The sequence below is a fragment of the Emydura macquarii genome, unplaced genomic scaffold, assembly GCF_026122565.2.
Source record: "Emydura macquarii macquarii isolate MOO-44397 ecotype Brisbane River unplaced genomic scaffold, CSIRO-AGI_Emac_v2 contig_3305, whole genome shotgun sequence".
NCBI classification, from domain to species: domain Eukaryota; kingdom Metazoa; phylum Chordata; order Testudines; family Chelidae; genus Emydura; species Emydura macquarii.
Genome location: NW_027133442.1, coordinates 7363998 through 7384907, shown reverse-complemented (window position 1 = coordinate 7384907; position 20910 = coordinate 7363998). Strand labels below are relative to the sequence as shown.

General features: G+C 55.7%; 2 protein-coding genes and 1 long non-coding RNA gene across 3 annotated transcripts in view; 1 reads left to right on the top strand and 2 right to left on the bottom strand.

Annotated features, from left to right (window-relative positions):
* The window catches only part of LOC137143264 (zinc finger protein 436-like), a 604313-nt gene that overhangs the window by 570937 nt on the left and 12466 nt on the right, over window positions 1–20910 (bottom strand). The gene's annotated exons all lie outside the window — the stretch shown is intronic.
* LOC137143295 (uncharacterized) lies at window positions 81–2102 on the top strand. Its single transcript, XR_010917145.1, has 2 exons — window positions 81–183; window positions 601–2102. It is a non-coding gene; the product is annotated as an uncharacterized lncRNA (long non-coding RNA).
* LOC137143262 (integrin alpha-L-like) lies at window positions 2274–17877 on the bottom strand. The gene is made up of 29 exons (XM_067532953.1): window positions 17784–17877; window positions 16958–17052; window positions 16804–16868; window positions 16364–16478; window positions 16065–16195; window positions 15668–15813; window positions 15344–15482; window positions 14639–14783; window positions 13991–14058; window positions 13571–13703; window positions 13127–13275; window positions 12797–12934; window positions 12406–12609; window positions 12015–12145; window positions 11663–11817; window positions 11347–11498; window positions 10982–11107; window positions 10779–10852; window positions 10061–10202; window positions 9546–9653; window positions 9267–9346; window positions 8701–8787; window positions 8446–8521; window positions 8025–8135; window positions 7714–7800; window positions 7023–7130; window positions 6299–6394; window positions 5788–5898; window positions 2274–5242 (listed from the first exon to the last, which is right to left on the bottom strand). Exons 1-29 carry the CDS (start codon window positions 17849–17851, stop codon window positions 5099–5101), a joined length of 3384 nt encoding a protein of 1127 aa, XP_067389054.1. The 5' UTR covers window positions 17852–17877; the 3' UTR covers window positions 2274–5098.

Below are 20910 nucleotides of genomic sequence, written 5' to 3'. Positions count from 1 at the left end.
GCAGGAAATAAGGGGAGTGCCGGGTGGGGTGACTGGGGTCAGGGCACAGAGGGGAGTGTGGGCCTGGCGGGGGAATCAAGGGCAGAGCGGAAGCTGGAGGGAGTGCTGGGGGAACCGGCGACGTGAGGATCACTCTGACAACTGGAGGTGGCCTGGTTCCTGCTGCAGGATGGAAGGGGACAGGTGAACAGGTGGTGCAGGGCGGGAAGGGGGGTACGTATTGGGGGGGTAGGGCGGGGAGAGGAAGGCAGAAGCGAGCATCATGGAAGAGGGGGGCAGTGAGCTCTGGGGGGACACGAGGCCCCTTCCTGCTGCACTGGCAACACTGGGAAGCTGCCTGGCTCAGCAGCTCATGAGCTGGTGAGGCCTCTGCCCCAGTGCTCAGAACAGGAGTGCGTCTGGAGGGTCCTGCACCCTGGTGGTTCGCCGCTCCCCTGGGCCCACGAGGAGTAGGTGTAAGTGGGAGACCTGAGGCTGCTCTGTCTCCCAGCCGCAGCTGGGAAGGGCATGGGGAGCAAAAAGGGGGCTAAAGCCCCCTTTGCCTCCCACCACCTGCCCCTACCCTGGCAACCTGGTGACTCCATCCAGCCTGTTTTCCAGGATGCTGTGCCACGCTGGGGTCTGACAACGCTTCTGGCCCTTCCCTGGCTGAGATGAGTCCCCGGCCCACCCCTCACCACAGAGAGCTTCCTCCTGGAATCACACCTAGCCCTGGTTTGTCTAGATCAGGAAAAGAGGAGGAGGCTGGAGATTAGCTAGACTCAGCATAACCCATCTCCCTATCTCCCTCCAGTGCTGGCCGAGCACTCGGCTGGTGGAACTGAGGCCTGGAGTTAGGTCAAGGTAAGGCCGTGCACGTCGACCTCTGTAAGTATCTACACTACAGTGGTGCTCCCGCCGATGTAAGTCGTCCGCTAGATCGCCCTTCTCCTATCGCCAGAGGGGTAGCGCTTAGAGAGGGCGACGCAGTGTCTGTGTGGACACTGCATTACTTACATCGCCTGCTGGCCGGGACTGACAGCCTGGAGCCTTCTGCGCTCGCCCTGTGAGGGTTGTGGCGTGGGAGGAGAGCCAAAACCCGGCCAGCCCCTGGTCGCAGGCTCTCCTCCCCACCACACTCCTCCCCAGGAGACGGGCAGGGAATGTACAGCAGGAGTTCTTCCCCCGCCACTGACAGCTTGCTCTGTGAGCCAGGCGCGGGGCTCAGCAGGGAGCCTACCAGCAGCCTGAATTGCCATTCTCGTCAGTTTCAGGGTTCCTATTAGTTCACATTTTCTCTCTGGCTAGACCCTCAGCCCCTGGGTGGGGGAGGGCTCCAGCTGTGAGCCCCCCCGGCTGACAGCCAGAGAGGAAAGTGATATAAACTGACAAGAACATCAGTTTCACGGCTGGTGGCCTCCCTCTGCGAAATCGAGCCCTTCACCTGGCTCACGGCTTGGGCTGTCAGCCCTGGGGCCAGGGGAGCTCCAGCGTTGAGCCCTGTGTGGCTGTGAGTGCCCCACTTTGGTCAGTGCAAGCACTCCAGGTGAGGATGCACACCTCCGGCAGAAGGAGGGTAGTGTGGAGCCCAACAGCTGAGAATTACTGTAATTTTGTAGTGTAGACAAGTCCTTAGTGGTGTCTTGTGCCTTAAGATCCAGGGATCTTATGTTCAGGTCCTGCTGCTGATACTCACCGTGGGGGATGGTGTTCCATTAGCTCACCCAAACCCAACCTCTGTTTAGTCTAAGGTCTGGCTTCATTGTGAGAATTAGCCCATCCTCTTACTTGGACCCCTGACTTGGGTAAGGGGTGCTGTCTCTTTGTAGTCCCTGCTGGTCCCAGTGCCCCAGTGTGGTGCTTGTAGGTGCTGTTCTGCAGGAACGGGGCAGTGGCTTAGTCGGGGATACTCCCCCTGCAGTCAGTTCTGACCCCAAAGCCATGCTACAGGGCACGGAGGTACTGTCTGTCAGATGCGACATCAAACTGAGCGTCTGAGTCTTTTGCAGTCGATACGAATCCACAGCGTCAGGACCTCAACCTTCCCTAACCCCCCTGCAGTTTCAGTTCCATATGGGATTCCCCACTTTCTGTCCCAAACCATTGCTGTGCTCTGTTTAAAAGCAATTTTTGCAACACTCTACCCCAGAGGTGGCTGCATTTCAGTGGCGATGTGACGCAAGTCCCTCTTGGGTCTAGCTCTAAACTAACACAGGGGAGGTTGTAGAGCTTAACTGATGGTTGTTTGCAGATGCCATTGAGAGCATTAACTATGTGAGTGGAAAGCATTATAATCACTATTATTTTATTATTATTTCTTACTGTGCTCTGTGTACTATTGCAGCATTTAAAAAGACCAGCCATGGAGGCTTTTTGTATCCGATGCACGTTCCAGATCCTGATTTCCTAGTAATTTGCATACCTCTATAACTCTTGGCTAGGAGGCCCCCCCTTCCTGCATCCTCCAACCCCAACGCTCTGCACTCACCCGGCTTTGGTCCTGGAGCCCCCATTGCTGGGGCAGGGGTTAGAACAAGCCCATATGCATCAAAGAAACAGTTGAGCCTGGGGATTTCCAGAGTCTGAAGCGAAGAGATATCTCCCACTTGGCAATTGGGGGTGAACTGACCCTTTCTGGCATTTACCCGTGTGGGTTAAAGATCAGACCCCTGACAATGGAAATTCAGTGTGTGTGGGCACGCCAAAGAACCCTATGACCCCAGAATGGCTTTTTACTCCCCTCTAGTGTCTGGAGTGACTATTGAGGTTTATGGGGCTGCCTGTAGCTGAGTGACTGGCCTGAGTCCCATAGCTCAGGCACCAGAGATGTGTGCTGATCGGTCCCAGGCTTCAGTCCCACCGGATGACAGTGCAGTTGTTACCTGTGTGTCAAAGCAGGGGCCCTGCTCCTGTGACAGCCCACCAAAGTTGGGGCACGCTAGGGTGGTTTTACAAAGAGATGTAGGTGCTCCAAACCTCCCAGCACACCTAACCTGCACTGAGGATACCTGGGGTGAGCAGCATAGGAAGAGCAGCTCATTAGCATGCCCAGTGGTTAGCGCACTCACCTGGGATGTAGGAGCTGCAGGTTGGAATCCTCCCTCTGATCAGGAGCAGTGACCTTCATCCACATCGTCCCAGGTGAGGTCCCAAACCATGGGGCTATCGGGTATTCTGGGGTGGGAATCTCCCTGCTCCAGCTTGGTTTAAATAGTTATGGGGGCAGGGGGGATCTCCTCCATCCCGGATGAGTGCTGTGCTGCTGGCTCCAGTGGGGTGAGGCACCTAACTCCAGGAGAGGGTTGACAGCTGAGAATCTCAAGTGGAGGGAGATGCCTATCTTTGGCCCATCAGCCTGGCCCCTAAGGCTCAGACCAATGGGAGGCACTTAAGTCCTTTTGTGATTCTGGCCCCCTCTCCTCAGCATTTCCCACTGACTAGCTTAGGTGGCTCCTGCTCTGTTTGTTGGCTTTTGAGAATCTCTTTCTTAGGCACCTATTTCAACCCAGACATTGCAGCAAGACCCTGGGCACCTAACTCAGGGCTGTGGATTCTACCAAGTCCTCATAGTGATTCTCATCCTTCGCTCCCTTATGCTGAAGCTATCTGGCAGGGCAATCATTTGCTTCCCTCACTGTGTTAGGGATCTGTTCATCCGCAGGACTGTGTCAATTATAAAAGAAAGATCAGCTTTCCTTCCCTGGATCAGGGAAATCTTGGGTGGTGGATTCATAGATTCCAAGGCCTAAAAGGACAATTGTGATCATGCAGTCTGATTGCCTGTGAAATCACAGGAAAAAAACAGGCCAGAGAACTTCAAATAATTCCTGTTCAAACTAGAGCAGATTTTTTTAAAAATCCCATCTTGAGTTAAAAGTTGGCGGAGTGGAAAGTAGACCACAGTCCTTGGTAAACTGTTCCTTACAATGGTTACTTTCACTGTTAAAAACTGACACCTTATTTCCAGCCTGAATTTGTCCAGATTTTGTTATACCTTCTTCTGCTAGATTGACAAGCCCATTATCAAATATTTGTTCCCCACGGAGGTATTTTTAGACTGTGATCAAGTCATCCCGTAACCCTCTCTTTGTTAAGCGAAATAGTCTTGAGTCTATCACTATGAGGCAGGTTTTCTAACCCTTTAAGCATTCACATGGCTCTTCTCTGACCTCTCTCCAATTTATCAACACCCTTCTTAAATTGTGGACACCAAAACTGGACACAGGATTTCCAGCTGCGGGTGCACCACTTCCAAATACAAAGGTAAAAATAACCTCTTTGCTCAGAGGCACCTGCAGCTGTGAGAACAAGAGAAACTGCACGCAAATAACAGAGAAAGCGAAATGCCATGCGTTGGAAGTAGGCGTGCTAGTAGGATCGCGATAGATGAGCATTAGATGGTGGGCTCCCGGTAGGCGGAGTGCACTAGTGTTGGATCTGGGCCTAGATTAATAGTAAACAGTCCATATTAAAGTCATTTTCCCAGTCACCTGTTTAAGTTGCTCTGACTCCAAAAATGCTTGATTACATTCCACATCTGCCTTGCCTGGAAGCACTGTCCCAGAGATCGTGGCGCTAAGCCAAGGCAGTATCGGAGGCTGATTGCAGATGCTGTTCACATTGCCAGGGGATTTTTTTTTCCCTTTATGGCTGAGATGGAAGGGGTGGCTGCTGAGCAGGGGCACTGGGCTGGTGTGGCCTGGAGAAATTATGTCCTTCCCCAAACAGGCTCAGTGTAGTGGGAGCTCGCCAACACACACAGGCCCCCCCCGGCTCTGGCTCCGGCGCCTCCCCTTACCTGAGGGGAAAGTGGAGCTTTGTAGCTATGGCCTGCTAAGCCCCCAGTCTGTGCTACGGCTGCCTCTGAGGCGGGCTGTATTTGGGGTCCAGGTCTTAGCAGGATGGAGCCACCCTCCCTCACGAGGACAGGGGGAGGCATGAGTCTGCCAAGGCCCAGTTGCTGCGATCCTCCTTTGGGACGCTGCAAGTGCAGAGCCCTGGCTGAGCGTGGGACAGTCCTAGGGCAAGGGGGTGGCTCCTCTGAACAGGCAGGATGGTGTGAAGAGAAGGAGGCCTTGGATCCATGGTCCGGGGGGAAGGAAGGGTCTGGTCTGGTCATTCACTGGGGGGTGTCTTTGGTGAGTGGCTCCTTATTTTCTCCAGCTTCCATTTCGTCCTTGCTGGCTCCCACGGGTGCTGCCCCATTGCCAGCAGCTGGTTCATGGTCCATCATGTCCTTGTAATTACGCTTGAAGAAGCCCCCCTGCCAGGGAAAGGGAAAACCACCATGACTGATTGACAAGGGGACTAGAGAAGCTTGAATCTGACCCGTGCTGGGGTTGAATTAGTGCTGGTGCTCCCCTCCTTGAGGGGAAAGGCCCTGTGACCCCCCCTTGAGGGGCCCTGTGCCCCATTCCCTGCCCCTCCTGAGCCAGCCACCCCATTGTGGTTTCATGGGATTCTTTTTCAATTCCACACCTTTGCTGTTGGACAGTGTTGCTCTGTCACCTCACCCCTCACCCTAGAGGTGATGGACATCTCATGACCAGGCAAAAGATCACTTTACAAACAGCCCCTGCACCTCACCCCAGAGGTGGATGCATCTCAGGATGAGCACTTAGGAGGGGATGAGGTCCCTGCCATGTGTACATGGGGCTTTGGGATCCCATGAGGGGAAATGTTGCTGGAGAAAGATTAAGTGATTTTATTTGCTGCTTCAGCGAGGAAACTGAGCTCCCAGCTGGCTGAAAGGCACCATTTCTGAGCTACCCAGGGTCCTACAGCCCAGCCAGCCCCTGCCCAGCTCACCTTGTAAAGGGCAACAATGATCAGGATCAGAAGAAGCAGCCCCCCTACACCACTGCCTGTATATACGTAGAGGTAATTCATCACGTACACCAGCTCCACCTCCGTGGTGATCTGCAGGGGGCAGACACAGGGCATAATGGGGAATGCAGAGTGGAGCAGCTGGGGTTGAGAGGGGAGAACCCACCCCCCTGAGTTTGCTTCAATCTGCTTACTCCCCAGTCGGGAAAAGGGTTAAGTGCATTGTGCTGACTCACTGTTGCAGGCACCTGTACTCTGAAATCAGCTCTGCTGAGTCCTGATTGTGTCTCTGGGGAGGGAGGACCCAGCATGTGGGCTGAGCGGCCCTCAGGGAGGAGATGATCCCAAGGAGATGATTCGGGCTAGATGATGGGCACTGAATCCCAGACATAGGTGGGGCGAGGGTGTGGGGAGCAGGGCAGGGAAGTCCCAGCTGCTCACAGGGAGAAATGGGATGGAGAAAAGGGGGGTGACTCATGGCCAAGATTGTTACCTGGGATTGTGTGAACTCATCGCTGTATTGGCTGACATATTTATTGGTGTTGAAGGTGAACCACAGAGCAGTGCAGAACTGGGACCGTGAGGAATTCTGGAGGGAGACAGCGACACTAGGCCTCAGACATCTTGGCCTCCCCCATGTGTTATCTCACTGGGGCGGCGACATGAGGTGGCACATGAGGAAAGCAGAGCAAGAGAGATGCATCAATCCCACCTCCGTAGGTCAGTCTTGCTGACTCTTGCCGCTTTCCTTGGCACCTCTGGAGGCGTGAGGGCATCACACCTCATCTTAACACTAATCCCGGGGGGAGGGGACGCTCTGTCCCTCTTCAGTGGCTGCACTATGGACAGGACTATAGGAGACGTGACCTGGGAGCTCAAGAAGCTGTGGGTTCAAGCTCTGCAGCGGCTCCCAACTGAGAGCTCCCTTACATAGCTCAGCCCTGCCCCCAAGAGGTACTTAGGCCAGGGTGAAGGGCTCAGTCTCAGTCGCCCATTTAATCCTCCGCCTCTTTGCTGAGGAGGTTGGGTAGTGCTCCCTGAGCCAGCCAGTCCCCCCACCTGGGGCTAGATCAGACCTGCTGCCCTCTATAGGAGAAATGCCCCATGTCCCATTCGCTGCCCCCCTGAGCCAACCTGTCCCCCTGCCCTGGGGCTGGCTCAGTATTGGTCCCCCCAGAGGGGAAAGGCCCTGTATCCGCTTCATGCCCATCCCTGACCTGAATTTTGCTGGTAGGCGACAAGAGCCCGGTGATGGTGATGCTGGAGAAGGCGCTGATCTGACCGAGGCTGCACTCGTAGATTTGCTTGTCTCTGGGTGAGCAGTGCTAGGAAGAAACACACCCGCGCAAGTTGGGAGAGGATTCTTGCAGGAGAGCCCGCACACAGCGAGATGGGCACAAAGGGTCAGAACAGCTGCTTTTCCAAAGGGACCTGAGAGATGCCTGAGCCCAGTGATGGATGGGGATCTGGTTCAGGGAGAGGAATGGGCCAACAGCTCCAATGGGCTGGGCCGTGGCCTGTCAGGTGTGGACATGGCCAGGTTTCACAAGCTATGTAAAGGGAGGCTGCGTTGGGACTTGGATGGGAGCCTTAGCATGAAAGCCCAAGAAGCAGGTTAGAGGGTTGACAGGTGGCACTGATGCACTGTTCCTCCAGGAACTTATCTAGTGTGTCTTTGAACCCCGTTATGGTCTTGGCTTGCCATGCTGTAAAAACAGCCCCTGTGCCCCACTCCAGAGGTGGTTGCATTTCAGCGCCAGGCAAAGGTTCCCTTTACAGGCAGCCCCTGAATGATGCCCCAGACGTGGCTGCATGTCAGTGCTGGGTGAGAGATCCCTGCAAAGGTCTTTGGGCTGAAACATGTGCCTTACACATCACTCAGTTTTTACACATCACTCAGACTCCTACCATGGCAGTATAGCTGGGGACGCTGATGACATCTGTCTCTTTTGTTCTCCCATCCATGGGAACAGGATGGCAGATCACGCTGGAGTCCTGGGGGAGCAAAGAAATCACCAGAGATACCATGACACGTAACCGTGTGCTTGTAGCATATCTGATTGTCAGATCTCATACCTGCCTGGGTTCTACCTCCCAGCTGGCTCCACAAGGGGCTATGTTGTGGGGGGTCCTGGCCTTGTCCTGTCTCCTGCCCTGGCACTAGGGGCACTGTGCTACACACCCTGTGCCCGATCTCTACTCTTTCATGCTGTACTCACCATCTGCACATTGTGCAGCTGCCAGGCTAGCCCGGCAGGGAACTTCTGAGGCACCATCACAAACACCGTCACGTCTGCCTGTGGGAAAATCCGTGGCAGCAGGTTCTCCACCTGCCAAAAGAAACCACCAAGGGCAATGGGAATGAGGCTGTGGTCCCTTATGGGGGTAAGGTCCCTTATGGCTGGGTTGTGACTGGGGCCGCAGGGACAGGGGGCAGTAGGGGAGCTGAGGGAGGCGGGGGACTCAGGTCGGGTGTGGCATGGGGAGGGTTACACAGGAGGCTGGCAACGCAGGAAGTGGAGAGAGGGATGTGGGAGTCTGGGGACAGTGTCACGGGGCTGGAGGGGAGGGTGGCCTCTATCAGATCCCAGCCCTTCCCCTCCCCGGTCAGCCCAGCATCTCCCCACCCTGCCCCCTCACCTGGTACAAATGCTGCACGGTCTTGTTCTCCGGGTGCGGGGAGGTGAAGCTGACGTACTGGGTGGACACGTCCAGTCTGCGATGGGAAGGCACATCAGTGAAAGGAGAGAGCGGGTGCTGGCACCGCGCCACAGGTCAGGGGAGGAGAGAGGGGAAGCAGGAGCTTAAGGGATGAGGAGCCAGGACTCCTGGGTTCTCGGCCCAGCTCTGGGTGGGGAGGTGGGAGGAGGCCTGGCTAGGGGAATGGTGTCTTACCGCTTGGTGATGATGTTTAAGGGGTACAGGACAGGGATCCTCAGGGTGTCTCTGTTATCTGCCAGGCTCTCGTTCCCCTCATTGTTGCTGGGGGGCGAGTCGGATAGACAAGAAGGAAACATGTTACAGCTGCCCCTGGTTCCAAATGAGTGGCCGGGGCTCTCTGCCCCGTACGCCATCTGGCTCCACAGGGGAGGCGCAGATATTTATAGCGCCTTAAACCACAGACATCCCAATGTACTCCACAGGATCCATCACTTGCGTGGCTCTGAGATGCGCCTGCCTCTGGGTGGGCCACAGGTGCTGTTTATACAGGGATACCTCGCGCAGCGCTAAGATGTGGCCGCCTCTGCGGTAGGGCGCAAGGACACAACCCAGGTTGCTTTGAGTGATCTAGCTGAGGAAGAGCTGTGCTCCCCATGACATAGGACGTGACCCTCAACCTCTAAGTGTCCAAGCAAAGGTTGCTGTGGGGCGGTGGCCCACACAGCCAGGATCCACTGGGATGGCCCCAGAGGCAGCTCGGTCCCAGTTATTAAGAGGCTAGGCAAGAGCTCTGCTCCCACCTGCTGGCCATGACGTCCAGCTCCAGATAGTCTCCCCAGGAACTGTTGTGGAGAACTGCAAAGAGCAGCTGGATCCGAATCTGCACAGAGCAAGAAAGAATAAAGTCAGCACTGACTGCGGGAGAGCACCTCATATTGAGCCCCCTGTTCTGCTCCCTGCAGCACAGCGTCCCCTACTGAGCCCCATCCACTGCTCCTTGCAGCATAGGGTCCCCTGCTGTGCCCCCCAACCTGCTCCCTGCCCTCCCTAGCAGCACATTGGGGCCAGCACTGACTCACCTGGCTCTTCCCCCTGTAGATCGGGTGGCTGATGTTACAGGAGAGGTTCCTGAAGTTGGTGTCTGGGGCCTCCAGGCCATTGCAGCTCATTTTGAGCAGGTTGTTGGGCTGTTAGGGGGAAACACCCATAAGCAGTAAGGGGACAGGAGCCCAGTCCTGGTCAGCAGTGCTTGAGCAACCAGTCTGAAAACATGCCGAGATCTCCTGAGCCAGCCCGCCTCCTCCCCCCCACACACACCCTGGGGCCAGATCGGAGGCGGCACCCCATGGAGGGGAAAGGCCCCCATGTCCCATTCCCCACTTCCACCCTCCCGAGCCAGCCAATCCCCTGCCCTGGGGTCCCAATCAGGGATGGTGCCCCCTAGAGGGAAAAGGCCCCATGTCATATTCCCCTCTCCCATGATGCTACTAGAACCCCTGCCCCACCCAAGACTGGTCCAGATTAAAGCTGTCCCGAGTGTCACCAATGCAGGGGTGTCTGCCTGAGTCTACTAAGAGCCTGAGACCCCCCGTACCTCCAGCACCGAGGCCTTGCGGAAGGACAGTCCTGGTGGTAGGGGCAGGTGGACAGCTGCATGGTAGGCATCTTCTCCACTATTGGTAAGCTCCAGCTCCACCCGCAGCACCATGGAGGACGACACCAGCAGCTGCTGCAATCTGCAGGCGGGTGTGAGGGTGAGTGACCCAGGTAGCAGCAACACCCGCACACTGAACACCAAATAATGTGAGGGGCCGGGGATTGCAAAGGACCCAGGTGTCCGGGGACTGGGCGGTACATCGGAGCAGCCCCCCTATGCCTGGATTTGTCACCCTCCCCCAAAGCCATGAGCAGGATGAGAAGGGAGAACAATTGGGGCTTACAGGGAGGGCCCAGTGTCCCATGGGCAGGACAGGGTGGGTGGCAATGGGGGCAGGGTCCTGGACGCTAGCGGGAACAGCAGCTGGGAGTGGGTTGGGCAGCTGGGGAGGAGGATGTATGTGGTGGGAGCACAACTGAGGGCAGCTTTCAGTGCCTCCATGGTGGTTAAAGGGTTAACCAAGCCATGGGGTGTGGGCAGGCGGGGGGTGAGTACTAGGGAAAAGCTCTGACAGGGCATTGGATCATCAATGACTGGAGGGGAGCCATCCCTGCAGCACAGCACCCCCTGCTGGGCCCCTGCCCACACTCTGCAGCACAGTGCCCCCTGCTGGGCCCCCGCCCACTCCCTGCAGCGCAAGGTGCTTGTGCTGTACATATTCTGATGGAAGTGGATTTGCAGGTTGGCAGCACACACTCCATCGTCCCCACAGTTCTTCTCAAAGGGGATCTGCAACAGAGAACAGAGCCAGAAAATTAATGCCAGACCAGCTGAACTGGGGCAGGTCTCCCCCTGGATGAGCCCCAGAGACCAGCCAGGCCAACAGAACAGAACGATACCAGTCTGGACTCCCCGCACCTCTGTCATGGACGAGTTGAACAAAGGGTTCAGCACCGGGAGGGAGGATCTGCTGAGGCTGTCTTCCTCTTGGAGGGAAAAGCGCAGCGAGATCTTGATTGCCGTGATGTAGTCCGCCAAGCATTTCTGATGGAGAGAGATCTCTGTATAAACAGCCCCTGCTGTCCCCAGAGGGTGCTGCATCTCAGCGCCAGGCAAGGGATCCCTGTATAACCGGTCTCCGCACCCTGCCGCATTGCAGCACTGGGTGAGGGATCCCATGTATAAACAGCCACCGAGCTCTGCTCCCAGCAGCTGCACTATTATCCCAACAGATTCGCTGATTCCCCCTGTGAGCCAGGGAATGAGTATCAGTGATCAATTACCAGTATCGTGATCGTCTCTGTGGTGCAGTGCTCCCCATCTGAGATTTCCAGGCTCCCAGACGTGTTCCTCTGCCCATTCTCAAACACCCCTCGGCTCTTCATGGGATTGTCATCAATCTCCAGCCAGTAGGTGAGGTTGGCAGAGAGATGCTCTGGCGGGCAAGAAAGGGGGAAATGCATGAAGGTTGGCATACAGGCACTAGCTGGGTTAGAGCAAGAAGCCAGGACTCCAGGGTCTAGTTCCAGCTCTGGGAGAGGAGTGGAATCTAAGGGGTTTGAGGAAGGCCACTTGTGTGGTTAATATCCTGTCGCTGACCTTGGTAGCGCCTGGTAGCTCGGCTGGCATTGAAGCAGACAGTGAGGTTACCCCTCTGCCCGAAAGGATCATTCCCCGAACACATCACCTGCTTTATGGGGATTTCCTTTGGCAAGAACCACACTGTGGGGACCACTGTCAGGATGGGCCGGGAGCTGGGGAAACAATGGACAGTGTCAACCACCCCCCGTTAGAGGTGAAGGGTCCCGTGTCCCATTCCCCACCTTCTGATCCAGCCAGTCCCCCAGCCCTTAGGTCAGACAGGACCCAGCACCAGCAGCCCCTAGAGGGGAAAGGCCCCAGGTCCCATTCCCTAGGAAGAGACCCCAGGAGTCTGGCTAAACAGACTCACCTCAGCATGACCACCTTTCCTAGAGCTCCGATGGCGATGTCTGTTAGTCCATCCCCACTAAGGTCCATCTGTCCATGAATGGATTGGCCAAAGTATTTCATGGCAGGCGAGACTGTTGTGCCTTCAATTCTCTGTGAGACATGGAGCAGGAGAAAATCACTACAGGATGAGAATGTGAGTGCTGGATTCCTGCAGCGTAGTGCCCCCTATTGTCAGGCTGGGAGATGGGGCACGACTGGGAACCCCATGGCACAGGGCCCCCTAGTGCCAGGATGGGAAACTGGGCACAGCTGGTACCCCCCTTGGCACAAGGCCCCCTAGTGTCAGGTTGGGAGACGGGGTACGGCCAGGACCCCCCTGCAGCACAGCGCCTCCTAGTGCTGCTCCTCACCTGGCTGTAGTGTGTATTGAGCTCCCTCTGGTGGCCATTGTATATGTAGACAGCGCCACGCTCCTCGTTCTCCAGCGGCGCCCCCACAGCTACGTCAGCCCAGCCGTCCCCGTTCAGGTCAGCCAGCGCTGTGATGGCCGCTCCGAACCGGCCCAGAGGGCTCCCCATGGCTCCATGTAGCACCGCACTGCTGGTGAGCCCGGCCTGGGGAGTGAACATGGAGGGGTTAGATACACAGCCAGCAGCACCTGCTGGGACCCCAGCACAGCCTTGGGGACTCCCTGCTGCCTCCCAGGAAAAGCGCCCCCTGCTGGGGAGACCCACCCATCCCCTGGGCTTTTAGCCGGAGGTCCGTACAGCACTGGCTGTGCCCCTTCCCATGGTTACCCACCTTGTCCCAGCGATAGATGTGGACCCTGCCCCCACTCCTCTCCGCATAGTACAGGGGGGCCCCCACTAGGAGCACGTCCGTGTCCTCGTCTCCATCTACGTCCACTGAGCACAGAACTGCGCCGAAATAGGAGCCAATCTGCAAGCCAAGGACGGGACTCAGAGAGGTAGGGAGCAACCACAGCGCCCCCGCCAGTGAGCCTTGCTCTGCACTCCGCAGCGTGGCACGCCCTACTGAGCCCCGCCCAGGTCCCTGCAGCTCAGCACCCCTTGCTGAGCCCCATCCCACTCTCTGCTGTACAGCGCCCCCTGCCCCGGGGCCCATTCTCACTTGCTCCCCCATGATGTGCTGCGTATCTGTCCAGTTGGAGCTGTTGGGATCGATTTCAAACACGACGACCATCCCAATGTGCTGGTAGCGGGGAGCTCCCGCAGCATAGAGTGTTCTGTTCTGGTGCTGCATGGATTTCACTGCATAGCCTGGGGGCAGGAAAAATCTCAGGATAAAAGGGGCATGTGCAAGCCTCTCTATTCATGCCCATGGAGAGGTGGCAGGGTGTGCCCCAAGCAACCCTCCAAAGCTTCAGTGGCCTGAGAGCCACACAGCTGTGTAGGCCCTGCTGTCTCACCCCAGAGCAGCTATGCACAACCCAGTGATTCCCCTCCACAAGCACTGGGCAAGGGAGCCTTGTATAAACGGCCTCTGTGTCCCACCGCACAGGCGAGGGACTCTGGAGGCAGAATGGGAGGCTCAAGGGGGCTGGGGGTAACGTACCCAGGTAGGCGTCCTTTATCTGCTCACTGGCAGAGGGGCTCCTGATGAATCTCTCCTGTGTCTGATCATCCTTCAGCTCAATCAGTCCCCCAGCCCAGTCATCTGCCCCCACGGCCCCCAGTACCACCCGGCCCTGCAGGGACAGAGAGACACATCATGGGGCAAAGGGGAGGTCAGAGGGAGCAGGGAACCCCTGAACTCCTATGCCTGACCCCCTCCCTGACCCCTTTAATACCCACAGCCCAGGCCCCTCCCTGAGCTCCCACAGCCCAGACCCCTCCCATAACCCACCTGAACCCACACAGCTTAGGTCCCTCCCTGAACCCCCATGAACCCCACAGCTCAGCCCTACCTAAACCCCCATATCCAGATCTCCATACCCCTGAACCACCATAGCCCTGGTCCCTCCCTGTGGCTCACTTTGGACAGGTCCGCACTGAATCCACTTGATGAGAGCTCCATGTGGAAGGAGCTGCGGCTGCTTGTGCCTGCAAGAGAGACATAGATGGGAGCTCAGAACAGTGACCCCTGTATGAACAACCCCCATGCCCCACCCCAGAGGTGGCTGCAGCTTCGGCTCGGTCTACACTATTGCTTACTTCGGTATAATGTATGTCACTCAGGGAGTGTAAATTATCCACACCCCATGAGCGACATAAATTACACCAACCTAAGCGCCGGTGTGGACGAGCGGGAGAGCGTCTCCCGCTGACATAGGTACTGTGACTTGCGGAGGTGGAGTTATAAGGCAACAGGGGAGCTGCGTTGGTGCACCTGCGCCGTTCTAGTGTAGTCTAGCCTTGTGTGACCACTGACAGAATGGATGACTAGAGCCCAGGAGCTGGGAATCAGGTCTCTTGGGTTCTGATCCTTCCCTTTATGTGTTTCAGCCACAGGGGAGCTGCTGAGTGCACCAGGCTGCTGCCCATGTCCAATGCCTCCCCCAAAGGGTGTTGAAGGGGGGGGGGGGAACTGAGCACATCTTCTGTTGCATACATCAGGGGGTTCTGCCAGGCTGTATGCGCCACACTCTGCAATCCTGGCTGCGAGTAGAGCAAGTGCTGGTACCTTCGATGGCGTAGATCTTGGCCTGCAGCTCATTGAAGAGGCCTTTGAGCTTTTCGAAGTTGTCCAGCACCTTGACATACTGATTTGTGGGCTCTGAGGCGAACTGTTCCAAGTGGGCCTGGGAGCGGTCAAAGTTATTGCCGATCTAGAGAGAGGGAGAGGGAAGTTGGAATCCATGTCAATCCCAATGGGCTAGGCTTCCTGGTTCTACCCCCAGCTCTGGGAGGGGGATGGGATCTCGTGGATTAGATCAGTGGTTCTCAACCAGAGGTACACATACCCTCAGGGGTATGCAGAGGTCTTCCAGGGGGGTACATCATCTTATCTTGATAGTTGCCTAGTTTTGCACTGGGCACTAAAAAGCACTCAGTATAAACTAAAATTTCATACAGACAGTGACGTGTTTATACTGCTCTGTGTACTATACACTGAAATGCAAGTCCAATATTTATATTCCAATTGGTTTATTTTATAATTATATGGTAAAAATGCAAAAGTGAGCCATGTCTCAGTAACAGTGTGCTGGGTCACCTTTGTATTCCTATGTCTGATTTTGTCAGCAAGTGGTTTTTAAGTGAGGTGAAACTTGGGGTTATGCAAGACAAATTAGACTCCTGAAAGGGGTCCAGTAGTCTCAGAAAGGATGAGAACCCCTGGGGTAGAGCAGAGGTGAGGGCTGGGAGCCAGTACTCCTGGGTTCCTTACCCCAATGATGTAGCGAACTATTTTCTTGTCTTTGGCAGCCTTCACCGTGCCCCCGTCAGTGGGGTCTCCATCTGTGATAATGATCATCACTCGAGTCACCTCGTCCCGGGCACCTTTCTCTGGGGTAAAAACCTGGTCTCTGCAGGACGTAGAGAAATGGTACAGATGAACTGAGAAGTAGTGATATTCCAGAACTGGGCACAGGAGCTGTTTATACAGGGATCCCTCCCCCAGCACTGAGATGCAGCCACCTCTGGGCTGAGACGTGGGCGGGGGGGGGGGTGGTTAAACAGATCCATCTCCCTGCCTCCATAGGTTACTCACGCAACATAGTTGATGGCGTTGAAGGTGTTTGTCAGGTCTTTCATGTGCGTCACCTTTTCCAGGAGTTTCTTGGGATTTGGGTTTCGTTTGTAATCGTTAAAATCAAACTCCGTCTTCACGTTCTTGGAAAACTGCACTGCTGCGAACTGGGAGGAGAGGCGTTGTCAGAACAGCACAGCTCCCCCGCTGTACAGTGATCTCTAGCACCAAGCTGAGAGACAGGGACTGGCCAGGACCCCCTTGCAACCCAGCACCCCCAAGCGCCGGGCTGGGAGATGGGGCACAGCTAGGACTCTCCCCCACCCCTTCAACACAGCACCCCCTAGTGCCAGTTTGGGGAGGTGGGGCACCGCCAGTGTTTGTAGGGCAGCAGGCAGGGCAGGAGTCAATCACATACATGAATTGTGGTGTTTCCCAGCTTCTCCATCACGTCTATCATGAATTCCTTGATGGCATTGAACTGGTCAGAGTTCATGCTGCCTGAGCCATCGAACAGAAACACCAGATCCACATTCCCTTTGAGGCATTCTGTGAGGAACCAACAGCGAGAGTTGGTGCCCGGAGGGGGGGTGGGGTGGAAGTCAGGATTCCTGGGTTCTATTCCCAGCTCTGGGAGGGGAGTGGGGCCTAGCCAGGAGTCCTGGGTACTATGGGAAAGCAACGGGGTCTCAGTGCTTGTGTCTGTCTGTTCCTTACGTTCATATCCTGGCATGATGTTCTTGGGCTGCTCCAGGCGTGCCTTGAAGAGGGAGCAGACCCCACTCAGGTACAGGTTCCCATCACACTCGTGGTTCAACCCCGAGCCGCAGGCCTATGGGGGGTGCCGAGCAAGGCCGTTAATAATCATGTATGGGGTGAGAAGGGGAGCACATAGGACTGGAAATCAGCACATCCATCACTGAGCCAAACCCGACAGGGAGGGGAGATGGGGCAGGGCCTGGGTCTCCGGATCTTAGTCCAAAAACAGGAGAATCAAAGAGGGGGCAACAGAGATGAAGTCGCCCCATCTACCCTGTCCCCACCTGGGCCAGGATCATTCCCCGCTTGTCTATTCGCCAGGAGAGATGGAGCTGTCCCATCAGGGCTGGTCCCACAGCCAATGCTCCCCCCCCCCCTTTTCTCCCCCGTGCACTCACAATCAGCCGGGCATCTGTGCCGTCACTGGCCAGGGACATGCCGAGATGAGCCATCTGAGCACTCTCTGCAATGAGAGAGAAACAGGGTCAGTGCTGTGCCCTGGACATGCCCCACCCTGTGTCTCCTGCCCTCCTGATTTCTCCCCAGACCCACCCTGCAATGGGATGACCCAGCAGGAGCTGTTCTTCACAGCACACTGGTAGAGCTGCCCTGTGGAGTTCTGATCACCTGGCGCTCCCACGATGATACTGTAAAACAAGGCAGATCAGACACAGGGGATGGGAAATACCCAGTGCCAGAGACTCCACTCGGGGTGGGGATAGCACCCAGAAGTCCTGGCTCCCAGCCCTGCTGTTGTAACCCACTAGCCCCCACTTCCCTGCCAGAGCCAGGCATAGAACCCAAGTGTTCTGACTCCCAGCAGCCCCTTCTCTGCTGTAACACATGAGACCCCCATGTCCTTCCTGGTTTCCATGTCCCAATTCGTCCTTCATTTGCCCCCCCCTCAGATGCCAGACATGCCCCCCTGACATACTTTTGCTTCCTACTTAGCCCCGGAGGATGCAGCACGGTTTTGGGTACTGAAAGGGGAACAGGGCATTGGCATTATGCTTTGTGCATGACCCAGAAGTGACCATACACAGGCTGGGGGGGGGGAGGGGGTTCCCATTGGGAAAGAGCTGGCGAGGGCCTGGAAATCCCCAATGCTGAAGCACACCATGGTCTGGGACCTTGTTACATTATAAACTAAATCCCACTTGCCTCCTGGAGCTGATCCTAGAACCCAAGAGTCCTGACAATTAGCCCCACTGCTGCCTCCAACCCCATTCCCCTCCCCCAGCTATGGATAGATCCCAGGAGTCCTGATTCCCAGCCCCACTCACCCTTCTCTAACCCACTAGCACCCACACCCTTCTTTGGAGGATGCTGAGTCTCTCTCCCTCTCTCTCTCACAGGGCAGGGTGAGGCGGTCTCTTACCTTGCATCTTCAGACTGCAGCACCTGGTACCCGAAATTCTTGCTTGCCCTGTGGGCCAGCACCGCCATGCGGTTGGTGTCAATGTTGTACCCCAGGGTGGGCTCTGGCCCTGTTGTGGGGTGTTGAAGGAAACTGGGTCAGAGCAGCTTCCACCGGGGGCACGAGAACATCCTCCTACACAGCCCCCTCCCCATCCAGAGTGGGGACACCTCTGCTCAGCCGCTCTACCCCCAACCCTGCCCTTTGACCTCTGCTGCCTTCGTCCCCAGTAGAGGCGCTGCCTGGCTGCCAGAGCCTCCGACTTACTGCCATATCCTTCTGCTCCACCTTTCACACTCGCACCCGGGGCCGAGCCCCGACACCTCTCAGTTTGGCAGTTCATAGCCCCGGCACCTCTGGGCTTGCTGCAACAGTTATGAATGTAAAAAAAAATTGCTTGATTCTCGGCATCTCGTGCATTCTACGTTAAGCACTGCTCACACCATCTCGCTGGGATGGAAACGCTGCCTTGGTTATGTCATCAGCACCATGTGGTTTGTGACACGTAGTCTGAAAGCTGCACCGCTCCTGCCCTGACCCCCCCGTCCCCCAACCTCATTTCACACCTTTCCACCCTTCTTGCTTCATGTGAGCTCAGTGAGCCACTAGCTGTCAGGAGAGCACCCAGCTCACTGTGTGTCTAGGCAGGCAGCAGGGAGAGTTCCCCACATAGGCAGCCCCCACCCCAGGGGTGATGGGAGGTCGGTCTCTGTCTTCCGTCCAGCCCTCGGCAAGGCAGGGGGAGAGGGGGAGCTGGTTAGTGCAACGTGTGGGAAATTTATGCTGAGACCTGACAAGCTCACCTCAAACAAAGACCCACTGAACAGGTGTCAGGTCAGCCAGCACCCCATGTCCCTGCCCTGCTGAGCCAGCCAGTTCACCGCCTTGGAGCTGGATTGGAGCAGGCGCCCCCTAGAGGTGAAAAATCCCATTGTCCCAGGTCCCATGCAGGCAACAGTGCCCCCCATGTCCCCCCCCGCATGGTAGGAGGAGAGGGGCATCTGTCCCCAGAGTGATCAGGAACCCCTTGTTCCTGGACTGAGCTATGTGGTTTGTGAAAGGAGGGAAGCACAGTAGCGTCTTCTTGCTGTGGGGATGAGATGATACATGACCAGGCACTGCAGGGCACAGAGGAGTAGGGGAGGGCTCCCAGAGGAAACTCTTGGGGCAGGGCTCCAGAGATTGGGGGATATGGTAGGTCTGGAGTGGCCTACACAAAGCAGGCGAAGTGGTCAGGTCCACACCAGGCATAGCCAGCCGCTGTTCTCTAAGCCTGCCCTGAATGCGGCTCAGTGAGGACACACTCTGACAGTTCCTCCTATGTTCAGCCCAGTGCTCTGTCCCAGCTGGGCAGAGAGCGGCACCACATCTGCCACAGATTGGTTGGGGCATCGCTCCATGGGGGCAGCGGTAAAGTTGCATTGAGGGGGATGGCGTATGCCTTACCTCTGCATGTCCTTTTTGCAGAGGGTTAAATTTAGCTGCTCTCCACTTTTGGGAAGGGCACGAGGCAGAACTGGGCAAACAGAACTCTGCCTTCACAAAGTTTTGGGGCAGGAATTTCCCTTATTTTTTGAGGAAGTTGTTGGTAGGGAGGGGACACCAGCTCAGTTACCAACTTTTGCCTTGTCCTGGCTCCTCTGTGCCCCCAGTGGGGCCATTTCTCTAGAGTCTGACCTTTCATCCTTTCCCCTGGAACTACAGGAGTGAAACTGATCCGTGTGAACCCTCAAGTGGTGCAGACTGGCTCAATTATTGTAGGACGCTGAATGTTGTTCCCTGTTTAAAGTTACTGGCTTGACCAAGGACAGTATCCTTGCAGTGCATTATTGCATCCCTCAATTTTCCCACCTGTAACATGGGATAAAGATATCTACCTCCTTCCTAAAACACTTTGCAATTTACTGAGGAAAAGCACCATGCAAGAGCTAAGTGGTGTTATTACATTTTATTAGCCACAGTAGTGCGTCAACTGCAAACCTGCGTGTCAACTACAACTGCCTAAATGACCATCAACTCCTATTAATAGCATTGTTTTCTGTCCAAAAAACTTCATAAACACAGAGTTAAGGTTGCTTGGGGCTATCTCAGATCCTCCCACAATGTTGTGTTGAGCAAAATTCCAACCTCTGAAAACCAGAAAATACAAAGTGAAGGTTAATGTTCAAGTTATCTTAACCTGCCCCCCAGGCCTGTCCAGAGCCACTGGGAATTATCTGCATGCACTGCAACTGCATTCTCTATGCTAGGGTAGCTGTGCTGAACGGTGGAGGGATTAGTTGGAGCAACTTGGCAGAGCTGTGACTGTGATATGAACTGTTCTTGGGTTGAGGGGAGGAGTTGTGAGCTCTTCTCCCTGTGTGTGTGATCAGAGGCGAATGTGTGCCTTGCGAGATCCAGTCTGCTTCATTTCATCCCTGTGCTGTATTGGTTGTGTCAGTAGCAGGGCACAGAGGTGTTCTTGCCCTTGGGATTATCAGCAGTGAGGTGGGATGTGCGCGTGCTCTGTGGGTTTAATGGCGGGTAAGTGAAAGCAGCGCCAAGCACCTGAAGGGGACAGGGAGTGCCAAAGGGGTTGCAAAGTTTAGTAGCTATGGAGTTGTTTCGGTGGACTAGGCTAAGTGAGTGCAGGGCAGGTGTAGGCAGAGGCTGCTCAATACAGCACAAAGGCAGAGTGTCAGTATGTGTGTTATGAGCATGTTGGGACATCATTCAAAGAGGGCAGAATTGAGGTTACGTGGGCGTTTATCTTAACTCTGTATTTCCTGGTTTTCAGAGGTTTGAGTCTGGCTGAACTTAACATTTTGGAAGGGCACAAGCTAGCCCTCAGCAACCTTAACCCTGAGCTAATGAAGGTTGTTGTCAGTGAATTTATTTAGTGCTATTTGCCTTGACATTACTTCTGCAATATAATATGAATCTGCATGTGGACTTTGAAATACCAGCTCTGAAACCAAAGCCAAACTTCCATTAGGAACCCCCGCAGAGTGAGAACGGATGGCGCACAAAACACACCTTGGTCGGACTGCTCGCCCAGGGAGGTCTCCAGTTGGTTTAACTACTCCAGTCCCCGCGAGAGGTGGTAGCT

Coding starts and splice junctions, on each gene's coding strand:
- LOC137143262 (XM_067532953.1), bottom strand. CDS start 17,851: ATGGCGGTGCTGGCCCACAGGGCAAGCAAGAATTTCGGGTACCAGGTG. Junction 7,801..8,024: donor AGCTGCACAATGTGCAGATG/GTGAGTACAGCA, acceptor TTGCTCCCCCAG/GACTCCAGCGTGATCTGCCA. Junction 6,395..7,022: donor CGCCTACCAGCAAAATTCAG/GTCAGGGATGGG, acceptor GTCTCCCTCCAG/AATTCCTCACGGTCCCAGTT.